The sequence below is a fragment of the Nuphar pumila genome, chromosome 13 (assembly GCF_984573655.1).
Source record: "Nuphar pumila chromosome 13, dmNupPumi1.hap1.1, whole genome shotgun sequence".
Taxonomy (NCBI): Eukaryota; Viridiplantae; Streptophyta; class Magnoliopsida; order Nymphaeales; family Nymphaeaceae; genus Nuphar; species Nuphar pumila.
Window position 1 is genome coordinate 16,923,161 of NC_143261.1, and position 19,242 is coordinate 16,942,402.

At 35.9% G+C, this 19,242-nt stretch overlaps 1 protein-coding gene and 4 non-coding genes across 5 annotated transcripts; 1 reads left to right on the forward strand and 4 right to left on the reverse strand.

The window, feature by feature from the left end:
• The first annotated feature begins 3,781 nt into the window (after positions 1 to 3,781).
• Positions 3,782 to 6,084, forward strand: LOC149817932 (NAC domain-containing protein 45-like). The gene is made up of 3 exons (XM_089986121.1): positions 3,782 to 3,938; positions 4,289 to 4,566; positions 5,818 to 6,084. Exons 1-3 carry the CDS (start codon positions 3,782 to 3,784, stop codon positions 6,082 to 6,084), a joined length of 702 nt encoding a protein of 233 aa, XP_089842247.1.
• A 4,254-nt stretch (positions 6,085 to 10,338) lies between these two features.
• Positions 10,339 to 10,419, reverse strand: TRNAL-AAG (transfer RNA leucine (anticodon AAG)). Its single transcript has one exon. It is a non-coding gene; the product is annotated as a tRNA-Leu (tRNA).
• Positions 10,420 to 10,506: 87 nt separating this feature from the next.
• On the reverse strand, positions 10,507 to 10,587 carry TRNAL-AAG (transfer RNA leucine (anticodon AAG)). Its single transcript has one exon. It is a non-coding gene; the product is annotated as a tRNA-Leu (tRNA).
• A 63-nt stretch (positions 10,588 to 10,650) lies between these two features.
• TRNAL-AAG (transfer RNA leucine (anticodon AAG)) lies at positions 10,651 to 10,731 on the reverse strand. Its single transcript has one exon. It is a non-coding gene; the product is annotated as a tRNA-Leu (tRNA).
• Positions 10,732 to 19,020: 8,289 nt separating this feature from the next.
• TRNAL-AAG (transfer RNA leucine (anticodon AAG)) lies at positions 19,021 to 19,101 on the reverse strand. The gene has a single exon. It is a non-coding gene; the product is annotated as a tRNA-Leu (tRNA).
• Positions 19,102 to 19,242: the final 141 nt, after the last annotated feature.

A 19,242-nucleotide genomic window follows, 5' to 3' on the forward strand; every position in this document is an offset into this window, starting at 1 on the left:
ATTCGTCGCTACAATAGCGACAGAATTAGCGACGAATTTTAATCCGTCGCCAAACCAAATCTCTGCATATTAACGATGGCCTTCCGCCGAATCATGGCATTCGCTAATTCATCATAAATTAGTGACAGAACTTGCGACAGATAGTTTCCATCGTTAATTAGTGACTAGAATTTGACGATAAAAGTTATCCATCGCTAAGTCAATGCTAATTTGTCGTTAAACTGTTTAACGATGGATTAACGGTGGATTAAGGTCGTCGCTAATCCACAAATTTCTTGTAGTGACATGAAATGATAAATAGAATGTGCTAAACAATATATATCTGATGGTTAGATTTTGCTTTTGGAACTTAGATTTATGTAAATCAAGTGTATACCACCATAGAAGCAACGCATATGCATATAGAGTAGAAGGCAGCTGCCTACACTGATTCGTGCCTATTGCAGCCTACGGGCTTTTAACAGATTAATTTTCAGGTTTTTCTCGAATCTGATCATATAGATGCATTATACACATAATTGATTTTATAGGAATTGACTTGCATCATCCAATTCCGACACATGGGTAGGATTTTTGAGGTTTGAAAATCAATGATGTATAATTTTTATAAATACCATAATATTTGAGGCTCAAAATTTATTTATTTTTTTATCAAAAAACATGATCCACGTATAGTTTTCTAGCAAATCAAGCATGTCGAACATATCTGCAGGGTTAGATTTTCAAAAAAACAACCTAAAAACTCTTCATTTGCTCACGGAAGACTAGGGTAGGCACATAATAAAGTAGGCAGCTGCCCTCTCTCTCTCTAGAGAGAGAGAGAGAGAGAGAGACTGGGGCACGTTAGATGCTAAATGAGCGTTCTCAATGGGGTTTTCAGTTTTTTTTTTCAATTTATTTATAAACTCTGACCGTGCAGCTGTGATCTATGTACTTGATTTTATAGGGATCAGCGTTTGAAGCGTTTAATTCCGTCGGTGAGTTTTTGCAAAGTTCAAAAAATTATCGGTCTAAAATCTTTGTAAATTTTTGAAACTCTAAATATCATTTTTTTTATCAAAAACACATGATCCAGGTGTGAATTCCTCTTAAATCAACCATGCCCAACACATTTATGGGGTCGAACTGTGAAAAAAAATATCGAAAAACCCATTTAGTAACCAACTTTCCAATGTATGTGACATCTCTCTCTCTCTAAAATGTCATGGCTTCTTGAGGAAATATTAGAAAAAACTAAAAAGTCGGAGTTGATGTTTTCACTTCACCACGAATACAACATTTGCATAATTTTTAAAATAAAAAGGTAGTAAACAAAATTACCTGCTTGTCCCTATTGTCTTTACCACTACCTCTGATTATCGTGTGCCTGGCCTCACTTTTGAGAAAAGCGACCCTCTTTCGACCTGTAAAAAGGAAACAAACCAGACTTATTAGAGTTAAGATGCAGATCTTGAACGTTATTTTTTTGTTTGTTAGAATTGTTTTTTGCATAATAACAATTTAAAACCTGTAATTATTACGCAGAGAAAAATGAGAAAAGAAAAAGTTTGGATTCAAAAGAAAAGTGACCAAATCTCATCATGCTTCTCTTCTCAATGAAGAGTTCATCTTTATAACCAGAAACGGCGTCTTTGAGCGCTTTTCTATACAGTGTCTTTATAACCCAGAAACATAAGCTGATTTAGAAGCAACGTTACAAAATACAGAGATATTTTAAAAAATTACTTGGTTTACATGCGGTGTATTTTTTAAAGTTTTATAGTCTCAAAAAGCATAATATTTACATATATAGTATCACTTATTTTGAAAATATCATATTTTCATCTAAATATGAACTCAATAAAACAAGTTTTAATATTTTTATGTAATCTTAATACTTTTCTGACAGGTTTATACACATTTTACGTCTTTATATATATATATATATATATATACGGATATTTTTTCTTGATTTACCCAACAAGAGCAAAAAAATTTAAATTATCATGAGATTTTTTCAAGAACGATATATGTGACACTGTTTAGGACTTATTATGGGACCAATCTCTTAATTAGTTGTAGGTTTTCAGACGAGAACAGTGAAGGATGGAAAAACCACCACCACCACCAGAATCAGAAACCTAGTCGCTGGTTAAGCTTGCCATACTTACGGTCGCTGTGTCGAGGGTGCAAACCCATGGTGCACCCCTTGCCTCCAGAGAGCTTCAACTGAGCAAGGTCTTATCCCTTGCCCTCATTAATGCAAGGAGCTAACACTCACGAAAATGAAACCCTAACCACACATCTAGCTAGTGGCCAACTCCCCTTCCACTGTACTGCCAAACCCCCAGGGACAATTGAATCAAACAAAACGATGAGTGTTTAAAATGGGTAAAAGCTCTTTCCTTAAAAAAAGAAAAGAAAATAGCTCTTAGAACCCGCTTCTTTGATTTCAGCGAGTAGCAATTCACTGGACATCTAGGGATAAAGCACTGTTTCGGTGTGGGCCGCGAAAGGGATAGTCCCAACTCAAAGAGTGATCCAACTGTTGTTTTTCTCTTAGTCTTAAAATATAACAATTTATCTAGACTCTCTGACATGTCATGTGGCATGGCTATGGATCCAAACTCTTGAGGGAAAATCAACTTTCACATGCTACCAAATTTTCAATACATGTATGGGGAAGGTGGTATGCTTTCAAAGTTTCAATACATGGTTGAGACAGTAAGTTTCTTACCTTTTCTTTTATTACAAATTTCTTACTTCATTGTCTACTTTTGCAAAGTAAGGCAGTGCTTTGTGTTCTACAGAGTTAGTTGAACAAAGGAAGGCTACTCGGTACTATTGGCCACTGCCACCACTGAGTTTTCTTAGTATAATCTGCTGTAGCTGTATTTTGGAAAAGAGAAAAAGGGGTCCCCCTCAAGGAGCCCTTTGCTCTTACTCAGTACCATTGGCCCTAAAAAGTTTATCATGGTAGGAGATAATAAAGAAATCGTATGTAAGACAAGGTAGTTGTTCGAATGAGACAAGGGTGGACATCCATCTATGGGGCCCACAAGAGCTCTGGTTTTGTCTTCTGTCACCCCGTTTTGACCTCATATGGGGGATCGTTTTGCTTTGCATACCAAAGTATCTTTCACAGTACGTTTTAAGCCCTGCAATAAGACGTTTCCTTTCTTTAGCCCCATAAATTAAAAAAAAAAATTAAAGCAAAAGATTGCACAAAATAACAATAGTCACCTTTAAGATTTTGCATCTGATCTTCACAAACTTTTTCCTTTAAAAATCACCTCCCGGTTTGCTGTACATTGCTGTTTCAACAACTTTGGCCAACCAAAATTCTAAAATATTATAACCCAAGTAAAATGGATATGATTAACATTATGAAAAATCTTGTTGGACTTGTCTGCCACATATTCAACCTCCAGCACTGTGTTGGAAATTTGAAGTTAAATTCTCATAAGTTTTAAGATCTAAATTGTAAGCAATCTACACACACAGATATGATTAATTGCAATGAATTTCTAGCTTGCTTATCGTACTTTCTGATAAAAAATCACCTTTCTTCAATGTAGAGAGAGAGAGAGAGAGAGAGAGAGACCACATGAACCAACTTAGCACAAGCTTGCGTATAACGTTTCTTGGAGAATCTGCAAAAGGAAAAAGCAGAAGGGCTTCCCAATATCGCTCAGACACACTACTCTGATGCTTTTCTATATCTCTCTCTCTCTCTCACACACACACACATTCTCTCTCTCTCTCTCTCTCTCTCTCTCTCTCTCTCTCTCTCTCTCTCTCGATGGCTCCCATTGGGTTGCCTCCTGGCTTTAGGTTCCATCCTACAGACGAGGAGCTCGTGAATTACTATCTCAAGAGGAAAATCCACGGCATCAAAATCGATCTTGACATCATTCCTGAAGTTGATCTCTACAAATGCGAGCCTTGGGAGCTATCAGGTCTATCTCTTTCTTCTCTACTATCAAAACCCTTCCAACTAAGATCCTGAATTCAATAATCTTGGACAAACAAGGACCATGGTCGAGCCACTTCTTGGCATATATGCTTCCTAGCTTTGAATTGGTCCAATTCACCTGGACGAGCCCAACGAGCTACTTGGCTCACCAGCTCGACCCAAATGAAATCAATACATGAGCTGGTGGCCCAGGTCTGCATCATCATGTTCATAGGGATCATGATACCAATGCCATATTATTTATTTTCCCTCAAAAAAAAAAAAGTCCATATTATTGGAACCATAATTTTCTAGATATGCGATTAGTGTACTAACATTGAAATTAATATGCAGAGAAATCGTTCCTGCCGAGTAGGGACCCGGAATGGTACTTCTTCGGGCCGAGAGACCGGAAATATCCGAATGGATTCAGAACGAACCGGGCAACGAGAGCCGGGTATTGGAAATCCACGGGTAAGGACCGGCGGGTCCGCTACCAGAACCGTGAGATCGGGATGAAGAAGACGCTTGTCTACTACAAGGGGCGGGCCCCTCAGGGGGTCCGTACGGGCTGGGTCATGCACGAGTACCGTCTCGATGAGACAGAGTGCGAGGACACGCCCGGCATCCAGGTCTCTCCCCTCACCGTTCCCTCCTCTTTGTTCATTTTGTATGGTATTTCGAAAACATTGTTTTTATCACGATATTAACACGATAAATACAATTTTTTTGCACTGAATAAATTTTTATTACACATATTTATATCTTTTATGTATTTTTATGTTTTTATATATACCAATATTTCCATGAGATTTTTTCAGCAAATATCATAATTTCTAAAATACCGCGATATTTTCCCGATAAAAGGATAATGATATTGGTTCAAGGACTTCAATTTGTGATTACGTCCAGGTGAGCCATGAGCATGAACAGGCTGTAAGAGAAATATTTTATTAGTTTTGGTAATATTTGATATTAGTCAAGGATCATGAACTAAAGGTATCCAAGTTCATGAATTTCAACACTGGCATTGGCAGTAATTAATGCAGAAAAGTTCATGAACTTGGTCATGTTTGGCATGGTACTAGACAATGCTGGCCGGGGCCCTGGTGGAGCTCTCAACGGGTCTGATATCCAAACCATTCACCGGAATCCACCAAGATGACATTTAGCTTGCTTCACGGTCATTTCGGGCCAAAACAATGGGACCGGATCGACCCAACTGTATAACTCAAGAACTGTTTAAAATATGCATTATTGGTTCACACATAAAATAGTGAGGCTAGCATCGGGTTAGGTGGAATATCTGACAAAATTCATAGCTCAAATCAGACCTTAATATTATTCAAGTGCTATGCCAAAATATAGAGACCGGATTTGGATCTCAGGTATCCAACATCGATCCAACCCAATGCATCCCTAGTTGTTGTTCACCTGCTTTTACTACTTGTAGTGATGGAATTGTCATTTTGAACGGCAATGATATTAAGAAAAAAATGTTTATTCTTTCTATTCATGACCTGGGGTATATCGGGTCAAAAAATGAATTTCAAGCTTGATATATTTACACTGAAAATAGATGCACAATACTAAAATCAACCGGGTCGGATAGAATATTCAACCAAATTTTTATCCAAAATCTGACCCACTTGTTACTTTAATAGGGTTTGGATTTAACACAAATGATTTTTAGATCAGCATTTTTTATTCCCATACCAGAATATTTGAGTTGGGGCCAAAACATTTGGATTTCTTTGCAGTAAGCATGTAAACCTTTAGCTGATTAAAAATCTGACAAGTAATTAAGGATAAGATAAGATCCTGTTGGTTTGATGCTGGAGAAAAACTAATTGACGGTGGTGATTTACTGTTGTATTTTGAAGGACTCTTACGCATTGTGTAGAGTATTCAAGAAGAATGCAGCATGCATGGACATGGAAGATCAAGGGCAATGCAGCATACAATATTTTTTGGACAACCCTCAAGATCAAGGCATCGTAATTACAACAGAGAATGAGACCATGTCGCCTGAGATTCCAGAAGCATCATCATGCGTTGATGTGGATGATGATGATGATGCATGGATGGGGTTCATCGTGGACGATGCATTGTGTTCTTCTTGTGTAAAGACAAGCGAGCTTGATGCTTAAGACAGACAAGATCTCTATTCAAAGAGCAGTCCCATGGTTTATATACATGTAAATGAAGTCATTCTTGTTTTATGTGCTTTGGTTTTCAAGGGTGATCCATTTTTTTTGGATGGTTTTGTGTATTATGGCCTATTTTTAAGTATTTTGTGAGCGTATTTATCTGCCTCTTCTCCTATAATTATGATACTGTACCTCTATTACATACAAACAGGGGAAAACAACATCTCTCTCTCTCTCTCTCTCTCTCTCTCTCTCTCTCTCTCTCTCTCTCTCTCTCTCACACACACACACACACACACACACACACACAGTTACATTGTCTTTGCCTGGTGTTAAGTGAGGAGCAACATGACAAGCATGCTACTATAATTTTCCTGTCCCAAGAACGAAATGAAGAACATGTAATTCTTTTCCTTTCCACGGGGACAAGGAGATTGGATCTAGCCATAAAATGAATGCTTGGTATAAATAACTCCCTTGTTGGTATTTAGCTCCCTCACTCACTACAAGGGTCTCTGATCAGTGCAATGGGATGTGTTTATTAATAATAAAAAGATGATTATGAATTAGATCATGAAGATGAAGCATCGAACAGCAAAGATTCAAAGAAAACCTTTTCTGTATATAAATCACAATGCCAATACTTTACATGGAAAATACTAGGAGTAATTGATGGGGAAAAGAATAACTACTTTTCGTGTCAACTTGTGCAGTTTTATTTGAAGACTAAAGTGGTGTGGATGATTGCTTTGGAGTTTGGTCTAATGCAGAACTAGTAACTAGTTCTCAAGTTTTGGATGTAATACAAACAATTAAACAATGGTTTAACATGCCAAATTTGATTTGATACTTTAACTAAAATTACGCAATTGAGGATAAGTATTTGCTAATCTTTTTTTTTGTTTTGTTGTATATAGGATTAGTAATTCTTCTATCTTGCAATCTTAATAAAATATTAACTTAGGATATTTTGTATTGTTTTACAACAATTTATCTTGAGCTTTTAAAAAATTCAACAATACCACTACGTTCCCTGGCTAATCAAAGTTGAAATATTAATCTTAATCTAAACAGCTATTTACTCACACTAACGATTTTGTGTCGAAGAATGAAAGCAGTTACATCTTGCATAAATGTAATACTTTCAAAAGGTTCTTAGAAAATCAAGATTCTTTCCTTGATTCTTTAGGTTACAAATTTTGTACGAAGAGAAAGTTCTAATGTCTAACCCCCATTGTTTAACACGTAAGGATCAAGCAATTTCCTTTTCAATAATTCTACGTTCAATTTTTGCATTGAATACACCTAATTAATCATTTCTGACACACACACACACACACACACACACACACACACACACACACACACACACACACACACACACACACATATATATATATATATAGGGGAATAAAAACCTACCCAATAAGAAACATTTATCATATTTGCGGTGTTTTTTCAAAATTCTGTCCTTAGAGATGTTATCTATGCGCTTGTTTTTATAGGAATCAATTCTTGGAGCATTTGATTCCGATGCATGGATATGTTTTTACAAGGTTTCAAAAATCAACGGCCTATAATTTCATAAAATTTTTAGGCTTCAAATACCATTATTTCCATCCAAAATGCATGATCCAAACATAGCAACAAATATCACGAGATTTATGAAAATCTCACGATAATATCGCGAGAAATTGACTGAAAGTTTAAAACGGCAATTTCTTGCAAGATTTTCAAAATATCGCGAGATTTATGGAAAAACATAAATATTGTGATTTAAACGCGATATTTACATTTTAAATGGCTATTTATCACAAAAAAAATGTGTATTTTTATTTTTAAATATTTTTTATTAATATTTTCTTATAAAAATATATTTTTATTTTTTATTTTATTTTTTTATTGTAGAGATTTTGCCAAAAAATGCGAGATTTATGAAAAAAATTTAATTTCTTGTTAGTTTTTGAAAAATGAGAAATTATCGTTTAAAACGTTTGTCACTATGGATCCAAGTATTGATTATAGTAAATCAATCATACTGAATATATATGTAAAGTCAAAATTTTGAAAAAACACCAAAAATCCGATAAAATGTTTCTTATTGGGTAGGTTTGGGAGGTTTTCTATTGGATACGTTTTCATTAATATATATATATATATATAGAGTCAAATTGACTGAATGTTCTATTCAATAAAAACTACTAATTTTCTCACAATTTTTGTTTTGATTACCACCTGAGGCTCAAAGACTTAACCGTGTTGGCTCTGCCTGCCATACTTACAATCACTGTCGTGGCAGCGTAAAACTCTATAGGCTTACCCTTTGCCCCAAGGGAGTAGCCATACTTTGGCTTACGCAAGGGATAACACCTATGGGATTTGAACCTAGACCATGGCTTAGGTCCCATCCCACTATCCCAAACCCCTTTGGGGCAATTTTCTTACGTTTTGAAATGCCTTTATGGATCAAATCCTAAAGATATGGTGTACAAAGTTTGTTTAATAGAAAGCATGCATTGGATCATGTAATTGTGACTTTTTTTTAATGACGATCATGTAATTGTGACTTCTACACAATTTTTTTTTTACAAGAGCTTGAAAACTAACGGTCCACAACAAAACAAAACTTCACAATTTTTTTTAAAAAATACACCCAAACAACATAATACAAATTGTGATTCCCATGGAGCAGTTTTGAACTGCCGCTGTAGATACCCTATAGCACCTTTTCGATCAACAGTGGCAATTTCCCAAATTGCCACTGTTTCCTTCTTTTGTTGTAGTGCCAATAAGCATGTATAACATGTTGAACGCATCTATAGGTACGTCTAAAGGTAGGGGTGGCTACAGGTTGGACCATCAACAGACTCAAGCAGGTCCAGATCCGGATCTGACTCTGAGGTGCTGATACGAGTTTGAGCCCAGGTCCCGAGCAGACCAACCATATGAAAAACCATACCCAGTAAAATAATATATTTTATGTTTTTTCACATTGAAGTGGATCTCAATTGGAACTTAGGCCGGGTCTGAAATGAAATTTCATAAACCATACCCTGGTTCATATACAGATCATACGCTATGTTTCTGATCCAAATTTTTAATTAAATTTCGTTTTTGTTATCAAAACTAGATCGTATTGGATCCAGTACAAGTTCAAATCGGGGTCATACCAGACCCATTGACACCCCTAATCTCAAGTAGTTATGTTAGGAGTAACGAGCCAAGTTTGAATCAAATGAAGATCATCACAACTGATTCACAAGCAATAGCAAGCCAATATGGCGTTCACATCATGTCATCATCTCAATTTGTGCAAGGTCTTTCAAGGCATTGCTGGGCACATTGATGTACAAAGAAGACCAATAATCAATATTTTGATAAACCCATGCTTGCATCCACATGTAAGGAATTGCTAACCCTAAAAATCTGGGAGCAAGGAAAAGGAAAAATGATGTGATAAGAAGGTGAATTTGAAAAACAAGCCTCAATTAGAAGACATCGACATTTTATCTAAATTTTTCTCACTAAATTCTCCTTCACCATTTTTTGTTTTTAAATTGGGATTATACATTTTTTTCTTGTGCTATGAGGTACAAACGCCTTGTAAAAGGATGCGGATCAGGTCATTCGTGGAGTGAGTTTCTTACTCATTCGAAGATCCTGACTTCCCACCCAAGCAAAAGGTGACCTTGTCACGCCGTTGCGTTTAATTAAAAAAAAACAATAAAAAGGGAAACAAATGAAATATAAAAGAAATCTCTCTCTCTCTCTCTCTATATATATATATATATATATATATATATATATATATATATATATATATATATATATATATATGATAGGGTTCTCCCAAAGCACCTACTCCCACCTAATAAGAAGCTTCAATTCTTTTAAAAATTTTGAGCATTGTTGTTCATCAAACCTTGTAGATATAGATATGATATACGTGGAAAATAAGTTTTGAATTATGTCGTTATATCATACATGCAGGTTTTTTAAGATATTCAAAAATTGATGATTAAAGATAACGCAAGATTTTGGTTTTTATATAATTTCATGGTTAAGACGCGGAGACGAAAAAGTAAAAACGATATCAATGTTGAGAGTAGGAATTGAACCACACGCCTTTTGGAACAGATGCTTAAACTGACGCCTTCGACCAACTCGGGTATCTGAACTTGATAAATTATATGACTGATTTATTATGAAGAAAAAAACATGATGGACGTCAGAGAAAAAATTTGCAAAAATGCGTGTTGAGAGTGGGATTTGAACCCACGCCCTTTCGGACCAGAACCTTAATCTGGCGCCTTAGACCAACTCGGCCATCTCAACATATTTGACAATATGTGCCTGATTTTTTATTTTCATAGCAAAAAAAAAAAGAGAGACGGACGTCGGAGACAAAATTGAACGAATAACTGTTGAGAGTGGGATTTGAACCCACGCCCTTTCGGACCAGAACCTTAATCTGGCGCCTTAGACCAACTCGGCCATCTCAACCTATTTGACAATAAGTGCCTGATGTTTTACGTTCATAGCAAACAAAAAAATTGAACGAATAACTGTTGAGAGTGGGATTTGAACCCACGCCCTTTCGGACCAGAACCTTAATCTGGCGCCTTAGACCAACTCGGCCATCTCAACTTATTTGACAACATGTGCCTAATTTTTTATATTTATAGCAAACAAAAAGAAAAAGAGACGGACGTGGGAGACAAAATTGAACGAATAACTGATGAGAGCGGGATTTGAACCCACGCCCTCTCTGGCGCCTTAGACCAACTCGGCCATCTCAACCTATTTGACAATAAGTGCCTGATTTTTTACCTTCATAGCAAACAAAAAAAGAGAGAGACGGACGTCGGAGACAAAATTGAACGAATAACTGATGAGAATGGGATTTGAACCCACGCCCTTTCGGACCATAACCTTAATCTGGCGCCTTAGACTAACTCGGCCATCTCAACCTATTTGACAATATGTGCCTAATTTCTTACTTTCATGGCAACACAAAAAAAAAAGACGGATGTCATAGACAAAATCGTACGATTGCGTGTTGAGAGAGGGCTTTGAACACATGCCCTTTCGGACCAGAACCTTAATTTGGTGCCTTAGACCAACTCGGTTATCTCAACCAAGGTTGTTAAATGCAATGAGGCGAAGCGAGGCGTTGAGCCGAGGCATTAGCCTTGAGCCATTGAAGCGTAAGCTTCGTGATCAAAATAATAAAATATATAATATTAATAAAATAATACAAATTTTAAATAAGAACTACTAATAAACGATAGTATAAAATAAATACTACTTTCCTATAATTAACTCGTATTATTCATTTTCTTATATCCATGCACATGTAAACCACAATTAATTTAGACTCATAGTGCAAGATAAAACAAGTTATATCTACAATCATGAAAACATATTGAATACATGTGGGGCCATCTCCAAATCGACCTGTTCTAGAAATACCTTGTATGCACAAAATTTTTGTTGTAATAATAGAGTTCAAATGCACAATTAATATAAAATAAGTTAATTCCTCCACTATTGTACAAAACTAACATTCACAGAATCACAAATGAATAAATAAAATTAAAAATATCTCTTCAAATATTTAACAAAAGTAAACAAGATACCTTTTCAAGTCAAATAACATCAAATATTTAACAAGTCATAAGTCTTAAATGTCTCCTTAAAGGCAAATAACATAAAGTCAAGTATTTTCAATGTCACAAGTCTTAAATAATATCAAATATTTAACAAGTCATAAGCCTTAAATAATATCAAATATTTTCAACAAAATTATCTTCACTAGGACTTGACAGCTCATCTTCATTTGAATCATCCATATATGGGATAGTTTCTTCTTCATCTTCATCTTCAGTTTCTTCATTATTCACTCTCATTTTTTGAATCTTCTACTTGTTTTCTTTTAACTTCATCCCAAAATATTAACAAAATTAATATTTAAAATTACAAAAGTATAAGATTTATATAATACAAGACATATCTTTATTAGCATGCATCTTGTATGAAGATGAATCCTTTTTACGTTTCTTAGTTAAGCTTGATGAAGTCTCAAAATGAGTAACATTTATATCATCCAAATTAAAAGCTAGATCCAACCAAGAATCTTCTAATGCATTTTGTGGCAAAACTGGATTTTCTTTTTCTATAATTCACTCGTCATCAGAATCAATATTTTCAAGACACAAAGGATCCTCAACTGTCTTCCTTCTTATATCTTCTTTCAACTTCACATTGTACAAGATAAACACCAAAGCATTGAGTTTTTCTTGCTCAAGGTGATTTCGCCTTTTTGTATGTACCTATAAATTAAAATTTTATATAATTACAAATCTACAATATATTATGCAACAATGAACAATCAATAATATGAAAATATCTTTATTTACCAAAGAAAAAGTGCTCCAATTACACTCACATCCTAATGCACTACATGTGAGATTCAGCACTCGCATTGCAAAGTTTTTCAATTCTTTTGTTTCATCACCAAATGTATTCCACCAATCAGCTCAGAAAATAAAATAAAAAATAATGTTAGTAAGAAAAAAAATAGATCAATTAGAATTGAAATTAAGACAATATAAAGAAAAATACATACCTGGATTTTTTCTCTTTCTTATGCCAATTGCCTCTGGTCTACCAAACAAACCAATTGCATTTTCATATGTATCAAGCTGAATCAAAATCTCACAATGTTATTCTATATTGGGAACTATCTTTTTCTAAACATTCCATAAACCCAGTTTTAATTTTTTTATCTTTTACACAATCATCATCATAATGAAAGTGTGGGTTTAGAAAATACCCTGCAGAATGTAAGCAATGATGCATTTGATTATCCTACCTCTTGTCAATAATATCCCAAATTTTTATATAGCTGCTCTTATCATTGCCTACATTATGAGATATTTCTTACTTTGCCTTTCTCATATCATTAAACAAAAATTTCATAACTGGTTTATCATCTGAATCAACCCTTCTCAATACTTTCACCAAAGGTAATGTGACGTTGATAATATAAACAATTGCTTTCCAAATTTTTTTATCTTCAATGACAATGTGTGTTACTTCTTTACCTTTTGGATTTTTGATATAATACTCACTATCTTAAAATTCTGGAGATAAGAACATATTCTTTAATGCCTTTTTGTTTACACCAATACTTTGAAGAGTAAGATAAGAAGTTTCAAAATGAGTAATAGCTGGACATAAGAGATCTTTACCATTTGTATATATTCTCATCAAATTTAAAAGTCATGCATGTCCATATATAAATATAGTTGCAATCTTTGCTTTTTCCATTACTCGTTTATGCAAATGTATCTTACCAATGTCTTCAAGTATCAAATTTATACAATGCGCTGCATAAGGTATCCAAAAAATATGTTGAAAAGCTTCAATATCTTTTAACTTCAAACTTGCAGCCTAGTAATTTGTTGCATTATCTGTAACTACTTGTACTATGTTATATTCTCCGACTTCTTTAATAACTTCACTAAATAACTTTACCACATTATCAACTGTCTTTCTTATTCCACTAATATCACAAGACTTCAAAAAGATTGTACTTGAAGGATTGTTCACAAGAAAAATAATCAAATTTCTACTTTTACCATCTACCATTATAGTACAACTAGTTCTTGCCCATGTTTTTTTGTAGTCCTCCAACATAATTTGAGTTTTATCTACTTCATATTTTAAAATCCAAGTTCTCATCTCATGATAACTTGGTGGTTTAAATCCTCAACCATAATTAGCAATAGTTTCACACATGGATTCAAAATATCGACTATTGCACAAATTAAATGATAACACATTTGCAAAAAAAATTGCCCAATAGCATAACATATTTTTTTTCTTTCTTCTTTTTTAAATGCATTATTTATCGTTGTCTGACGAGCTTCTGAACTCACAAATTGATCCATAGGGCCTCTTGTTTGTGAACTTCCAACTCTACTAGTAGTTGGAGAAGAAAGTTCACCACTCATTAGTCCCTGAGTAAAGTTTTCATTCATACCACTTTGTAATATATTTTTTTCTTGTTGTTTTTCTTCTTTCTTCTTTTGCAAGTATTTTGCAAAAAATTGTGTCACCTCATTTGGTGCACGATCACATGGTTTAGCACCCCTGTGAGTTTCAGTTAGATGTTCTTTTATTCTTGCTATACCACCTTTATAAACTACCTTACAATACTTATATACCAAATTTCCTCTTTTTTCCTTATCATTCAAATCTTCTTCAAAACAATGCTTCCAAGCTGGATATGTCCTTGTCATTGTTTTTAAGATAAACAACCACCTGCACAAAATTAGATTTTTTTTTAAACAATACAATCCACAATCAAGAAAACATATATTTAAAAGCATCTCTATCATCCAATCCAAATAGTACTCATGTATAATAATAATAAAAAAATATAAAATCACGCTCAATACGGGACTATTCTTAAGTTTCCCAAAATTTTTCATAAGAGTATTCTTAAAACATACTCTTATAAGGCAGTGGATTTCATTCAAACATTCGACGCACTAGTTCCTTTTCTTTTTCATCTCATTTCCAAATATTCTTGATTATTGAAGACTTTGGTTGAATATATGCTTAAAGGTACACCCTTTTTCTTTTTTAGCAATAATCAAGCTTTAAAAACCAACAAAATGATGTGTTAGCATCTCATCCATTAGCTAGTATTGTGGTCCCTCGCCAACAAGCCCAACTCTCCTTCCTAATCATTGGTGCTCCTCATGCGCCAAGTCTACACATTCTCACGGCCATCCACTAAGCAAAAGAACCAAACATCCATGAAATGACATCTCAAAAGATTGACTAACTAGCATTCCTACACAGTCCCATGTTAAATAATTGCCTCTTTTCCTTCTCTCGCATGCAGTCATTTACCGTCCTTTTTAGCTTTAAAAATAATTTCCTTTATATAGAAGAAAGAAGCTATCATTGGGGGCCAAGATGGTGACTGAAACTTCATCACCATAATCATAACCGTCTTGAGGTTGTGTCCTATCTCCCATGAATTAGCTAAACAATAATGCCAATTCATTTATGTCAACCACCAAAAGGAGAGTAGAAATCCCATCCAACCCAACCTTTTTGTCATAACTAACCTTGGAGCTATTGGGGTTTAGTAGCAAGGTTATATGGGTAGCTTCCCTTTCATGTGTACCCACGTTGTGGTGAATTCTACAAGCACCAAGCATGGCTGCCCAAACACCAGCTTCAGGCTGTATTGGCATTTTCTCGATGAAATCATATGCTTTAACCAGTCGACCAACACGACCAAGAAGGTCCACTATACATGTGTAGTGCTCAAGATCAGGTACAAGGCCGTGATCTCTTCTCATGCTATCAAAATGCTTTCATCCTTCTTTCACAAGACGTGCATGATTGCAAGCAGTTAAAATGATCGTGAAAGTAAAAGCATTTGTGGTGTAGAGCATCCTGAAGATCCGAGCTTTGAAGACGAATTGGATCCAAATCCAATTCTCAAGATCCAATCCAGGATGCGATTCAGAGCAGATCCAATCGAGCAGGACTATCAGAGTCTAATTGGATCTTTGACAACCCAGACCCATTTTAATTATCGTGCTATAATATCTCAGATATTTTGCATCTTTCTCAGAGATTGTATTTTTATTATTCGATTACATTTTGGCATATGAGGAATTGCATTAAATATGTTTTTATTTGTAATCTTTTTTTATTTTTTTAGGAGCCAGATTCTACAGATCTGGATAGTTCTGGTGCCCTGTAGGATCTTTTTTGTGGTACTAGAGGGTGTATGAGGAATGCGGGTAGTTTTTATTTTTTTCGCATTTGCATTTTTTAATGTGTTTTGTGCAGGATCCAGTTTGCTGCATATTTGGATCTGGATCAAGATCTGTTTCCAAAATGGGTCCTAGTTGCGCCCTTTTAGAGTGGTCCATCTTGGACCTCATTCAAAATCCATCCATGACTAGTCCAATTCAAATATGGATGTTGGTCCCTTAATAGCCTTAGCCAAAAATAGTCCAGTCAAATATTTTTTTTTAGAGCATGGCTTGAGAAGGCCAATTGTCTCTTTAATGTGGCTCTTCCACATGCTCCAGAACCTTTATGAGTGGAGGTCGACCAAGGGAGAGGGGGAGGCTTCTTCATTTTTGAAATTTGTTGTGTGACTGGTTTTAGAGAGAGGAAAAAATGTATTTTGGTGTGACTGGTTCTAGAAAGAAGACATTTTTTGTGAAAGAAGAACCAAACTTCATTTTTGGCGTTGAAGGTGCTCTTGTGAAGATCACCATTGGCGTGTTGGCACTTGGGTTCGTGGTTGCTATTTGTTTGGTCTACTGTTCGTGAATCCCCATTGGTGTCGGTTCCTTCCCAACAACACCCATTACCATATTCATCCAGATATTATTCACTGGTTCATGTGTTTTCATTTTTGTTATTTTGATCATATGTGATTTGTGTTTCTCGTTGAAGATTGCATGAAAGTTGCAATAGGTTATGTGTTGTTTTTTTAGTGAATGAATAGAAGTCTTTTATATTATGGAGTGATTCTATTGTTCACAAATATCCAATTTTATTGGTTATTATATAACTCAGATTTTTTCTGTCAAAACCCAGATTCTCGAATCTTGAGTTGTCACAAATAACTCCAAAAAATTGATCGTATCAGCCTCGATACTAGTCTGTTTCTGGCGTTCTTTAGCTTTTCGGAAAGCTAAGATATTTTCCTATAACTTTGTAGTTGAAATAATTTCATGAATCGACAATTTGAGTCCCTGAAAAGTGCTGTCAAAGTCTCAAACTGACAAAAATCCATTGTCATTTATTTGTTTCAGAACACTCCTAGTGGTATTCGGTAATTTTTAATTATCTGGAGATTCCCTATATGAAAATTTATTTTGTTTGATTTTGTAGAAAGCTAGAATCTAAATCTAAAATTTTCATGTTTTGAGTTTTAATTGATTTTTCGTTTAGATGCCTCAAAAATATCAAACTTTGTTGCTATCAAATAGTGGAATTTCTAGTTCTTTTATCAATAATTCACACCATTTTCAGAATTCAAAAATTCGTAGTGGCTCATAGAAAACTCAAAAAAATTCAAGTTTTAGTTCGTTAGAAAGGTCTGGATCTGACCTTCGATTTCTCAGTTTGAAGTTTTCATAAACTCTATTGTTTGCAGGGTCGAAAATCCCATCGAACAGACTGTTCACAGAATCCAGAAGTCTATCAAAGCCTTGTTCGTCAGTCCCAGTTTCGAGTCTGTAGAACGGTCATCGCTGATTCGAATCCAGTGATTGCAGATTCGTTGAAAAGCTGTGCAAGTTGCACAAAACTTTAATTTGGACCACATTTGTCAAAACTGAGTGTTCGGGGTCCAAAATTCTATTATCCCAGAGTCTTGTTCAGATTTATTATCGAATAAGCTTCAGCATGTGTCAAGATCCGATTGGATCTTGGGTCGTGGATCGGTGCATACCGAGTCTACATCGTGTTATTGCATCAATTTGGCTTCACTCCTTGGTTCTGCATGTCATCAAAGAGCAAAAGGCCATCCCTACCATGTCCATGTGCTCCATATGCCCCAATCATAACACTCCAAGATACAATACTTTTATGATTTAAATTATCAAATGCTTTATGTGCCAATTCTACACTACCACATTTTGCATACATGTCAAGAAGTGCATGACTAATTGAGGGGTTGGAATCAAATCCCTTCATTCCTACTAACTCATGCATCTGTCTCCCTGTGTTTAGAGCCCCTAACCTAGCACATGCGACAATTACACTAACCATTGTTATGTAATCACACTCAACACCCTCAGTCTGCATTCGTCTGAATAGCCTGATAGCTTTCCTGCCCTCATCATTGTTTTTATAAGCAGCGATTATGGCATTCCAAGAAACTAAGTTTCTAACATGCATCCTATCAAACAAAGACCTAGCAATATCAACATTCTTGCATTTTGAATACATCGAGATCAAAGCATTCACCAAAGAAATTTCTGAATCCAATCCTAACTTAAATGCATAAGCATGAATCAACATTCCTTGGTAGAGTTGATCCAAATTTGCACAGCCAGGAAGAACGCTCACCAATGTAATCGAATTTGGCCTTACTTATGATTCCAAAATTTGACTGAAAGCCTCTAAAGCATCATTAAAAAATACGTTTTGAACATAACCAGCAACCATAGCTGCCAGGATCCCATAAGCTGTAGGGAGCAAGCCCCTGCCTGCCAAAAACAGAAAGGGAGATAGAGGTGAAAGGCACGATAGGGGGCCATTGACCTCCTGCTGCCCCCCCCCCCGACGTATGCAGAGAGAGAGGGGAGGTGTGGCAGGGGGCCACAAGCCCTTTGTTGGCCTCCCAACGAACATAGAAGAAAGGGGGGAGAAGGAGAAGAAGTAGACAAAGGTAGAGAGGGTGCGTACCTTAGAGGTCGCCAGCGACAGTGTTGATCGAAACACGAGGGAGGAGGAGGCATCGACTCCCATGAGAGGCGTCGAATGCGAGGTCATCAACGCTGGGAGCGAGAGACGAGGAGAGGAGAGAAGGAGGGAGGTGCATGCTGAGAAAGCCCTCCCTCCCCTCTGCGATTTTTAAAGAGGGTTGGGGGAGGCACGAAAAGGGAAAGGGGGGGGGGGGGAATGAAGGTTTAAAAGAACCCCCTCCCTGTGTTTTTTATTTTCGTGGGTTGTACATGATGCGCACGCCTTAGAAGTGAGGCGTGCGCTTCGAGCATGCAAACGCCTCACTAGAACGCCTCAATTCTTTGAGCTTGCGCTTCACCTGTGAGGCGTACGCTTTAGGTCCTCAGGCGTTCGCCTCTCACAACACTGATCTCAACTTATATGGCAATATGTGCCTGATCTCTTACTTTCATAGCAAACGATTGATCGATTACGTGTTGAGAGTGGGATTTGAACCCATGCCCTTTCAGACCAGAACCTTAATCTGGCGCCTTAGACCAACTCGGCCATCTCAACTTATTTGGCAACATATGCCTCTGATTTATTGCTTTCATAGCAAATGCAAAAAAAAGACGGACGCTGGAGACAAAATTGTACGAATGAGTGTTGAAAGTGTAATTTGAACCCGCGCCCTATCGGACCAGAACCTTAATCTGG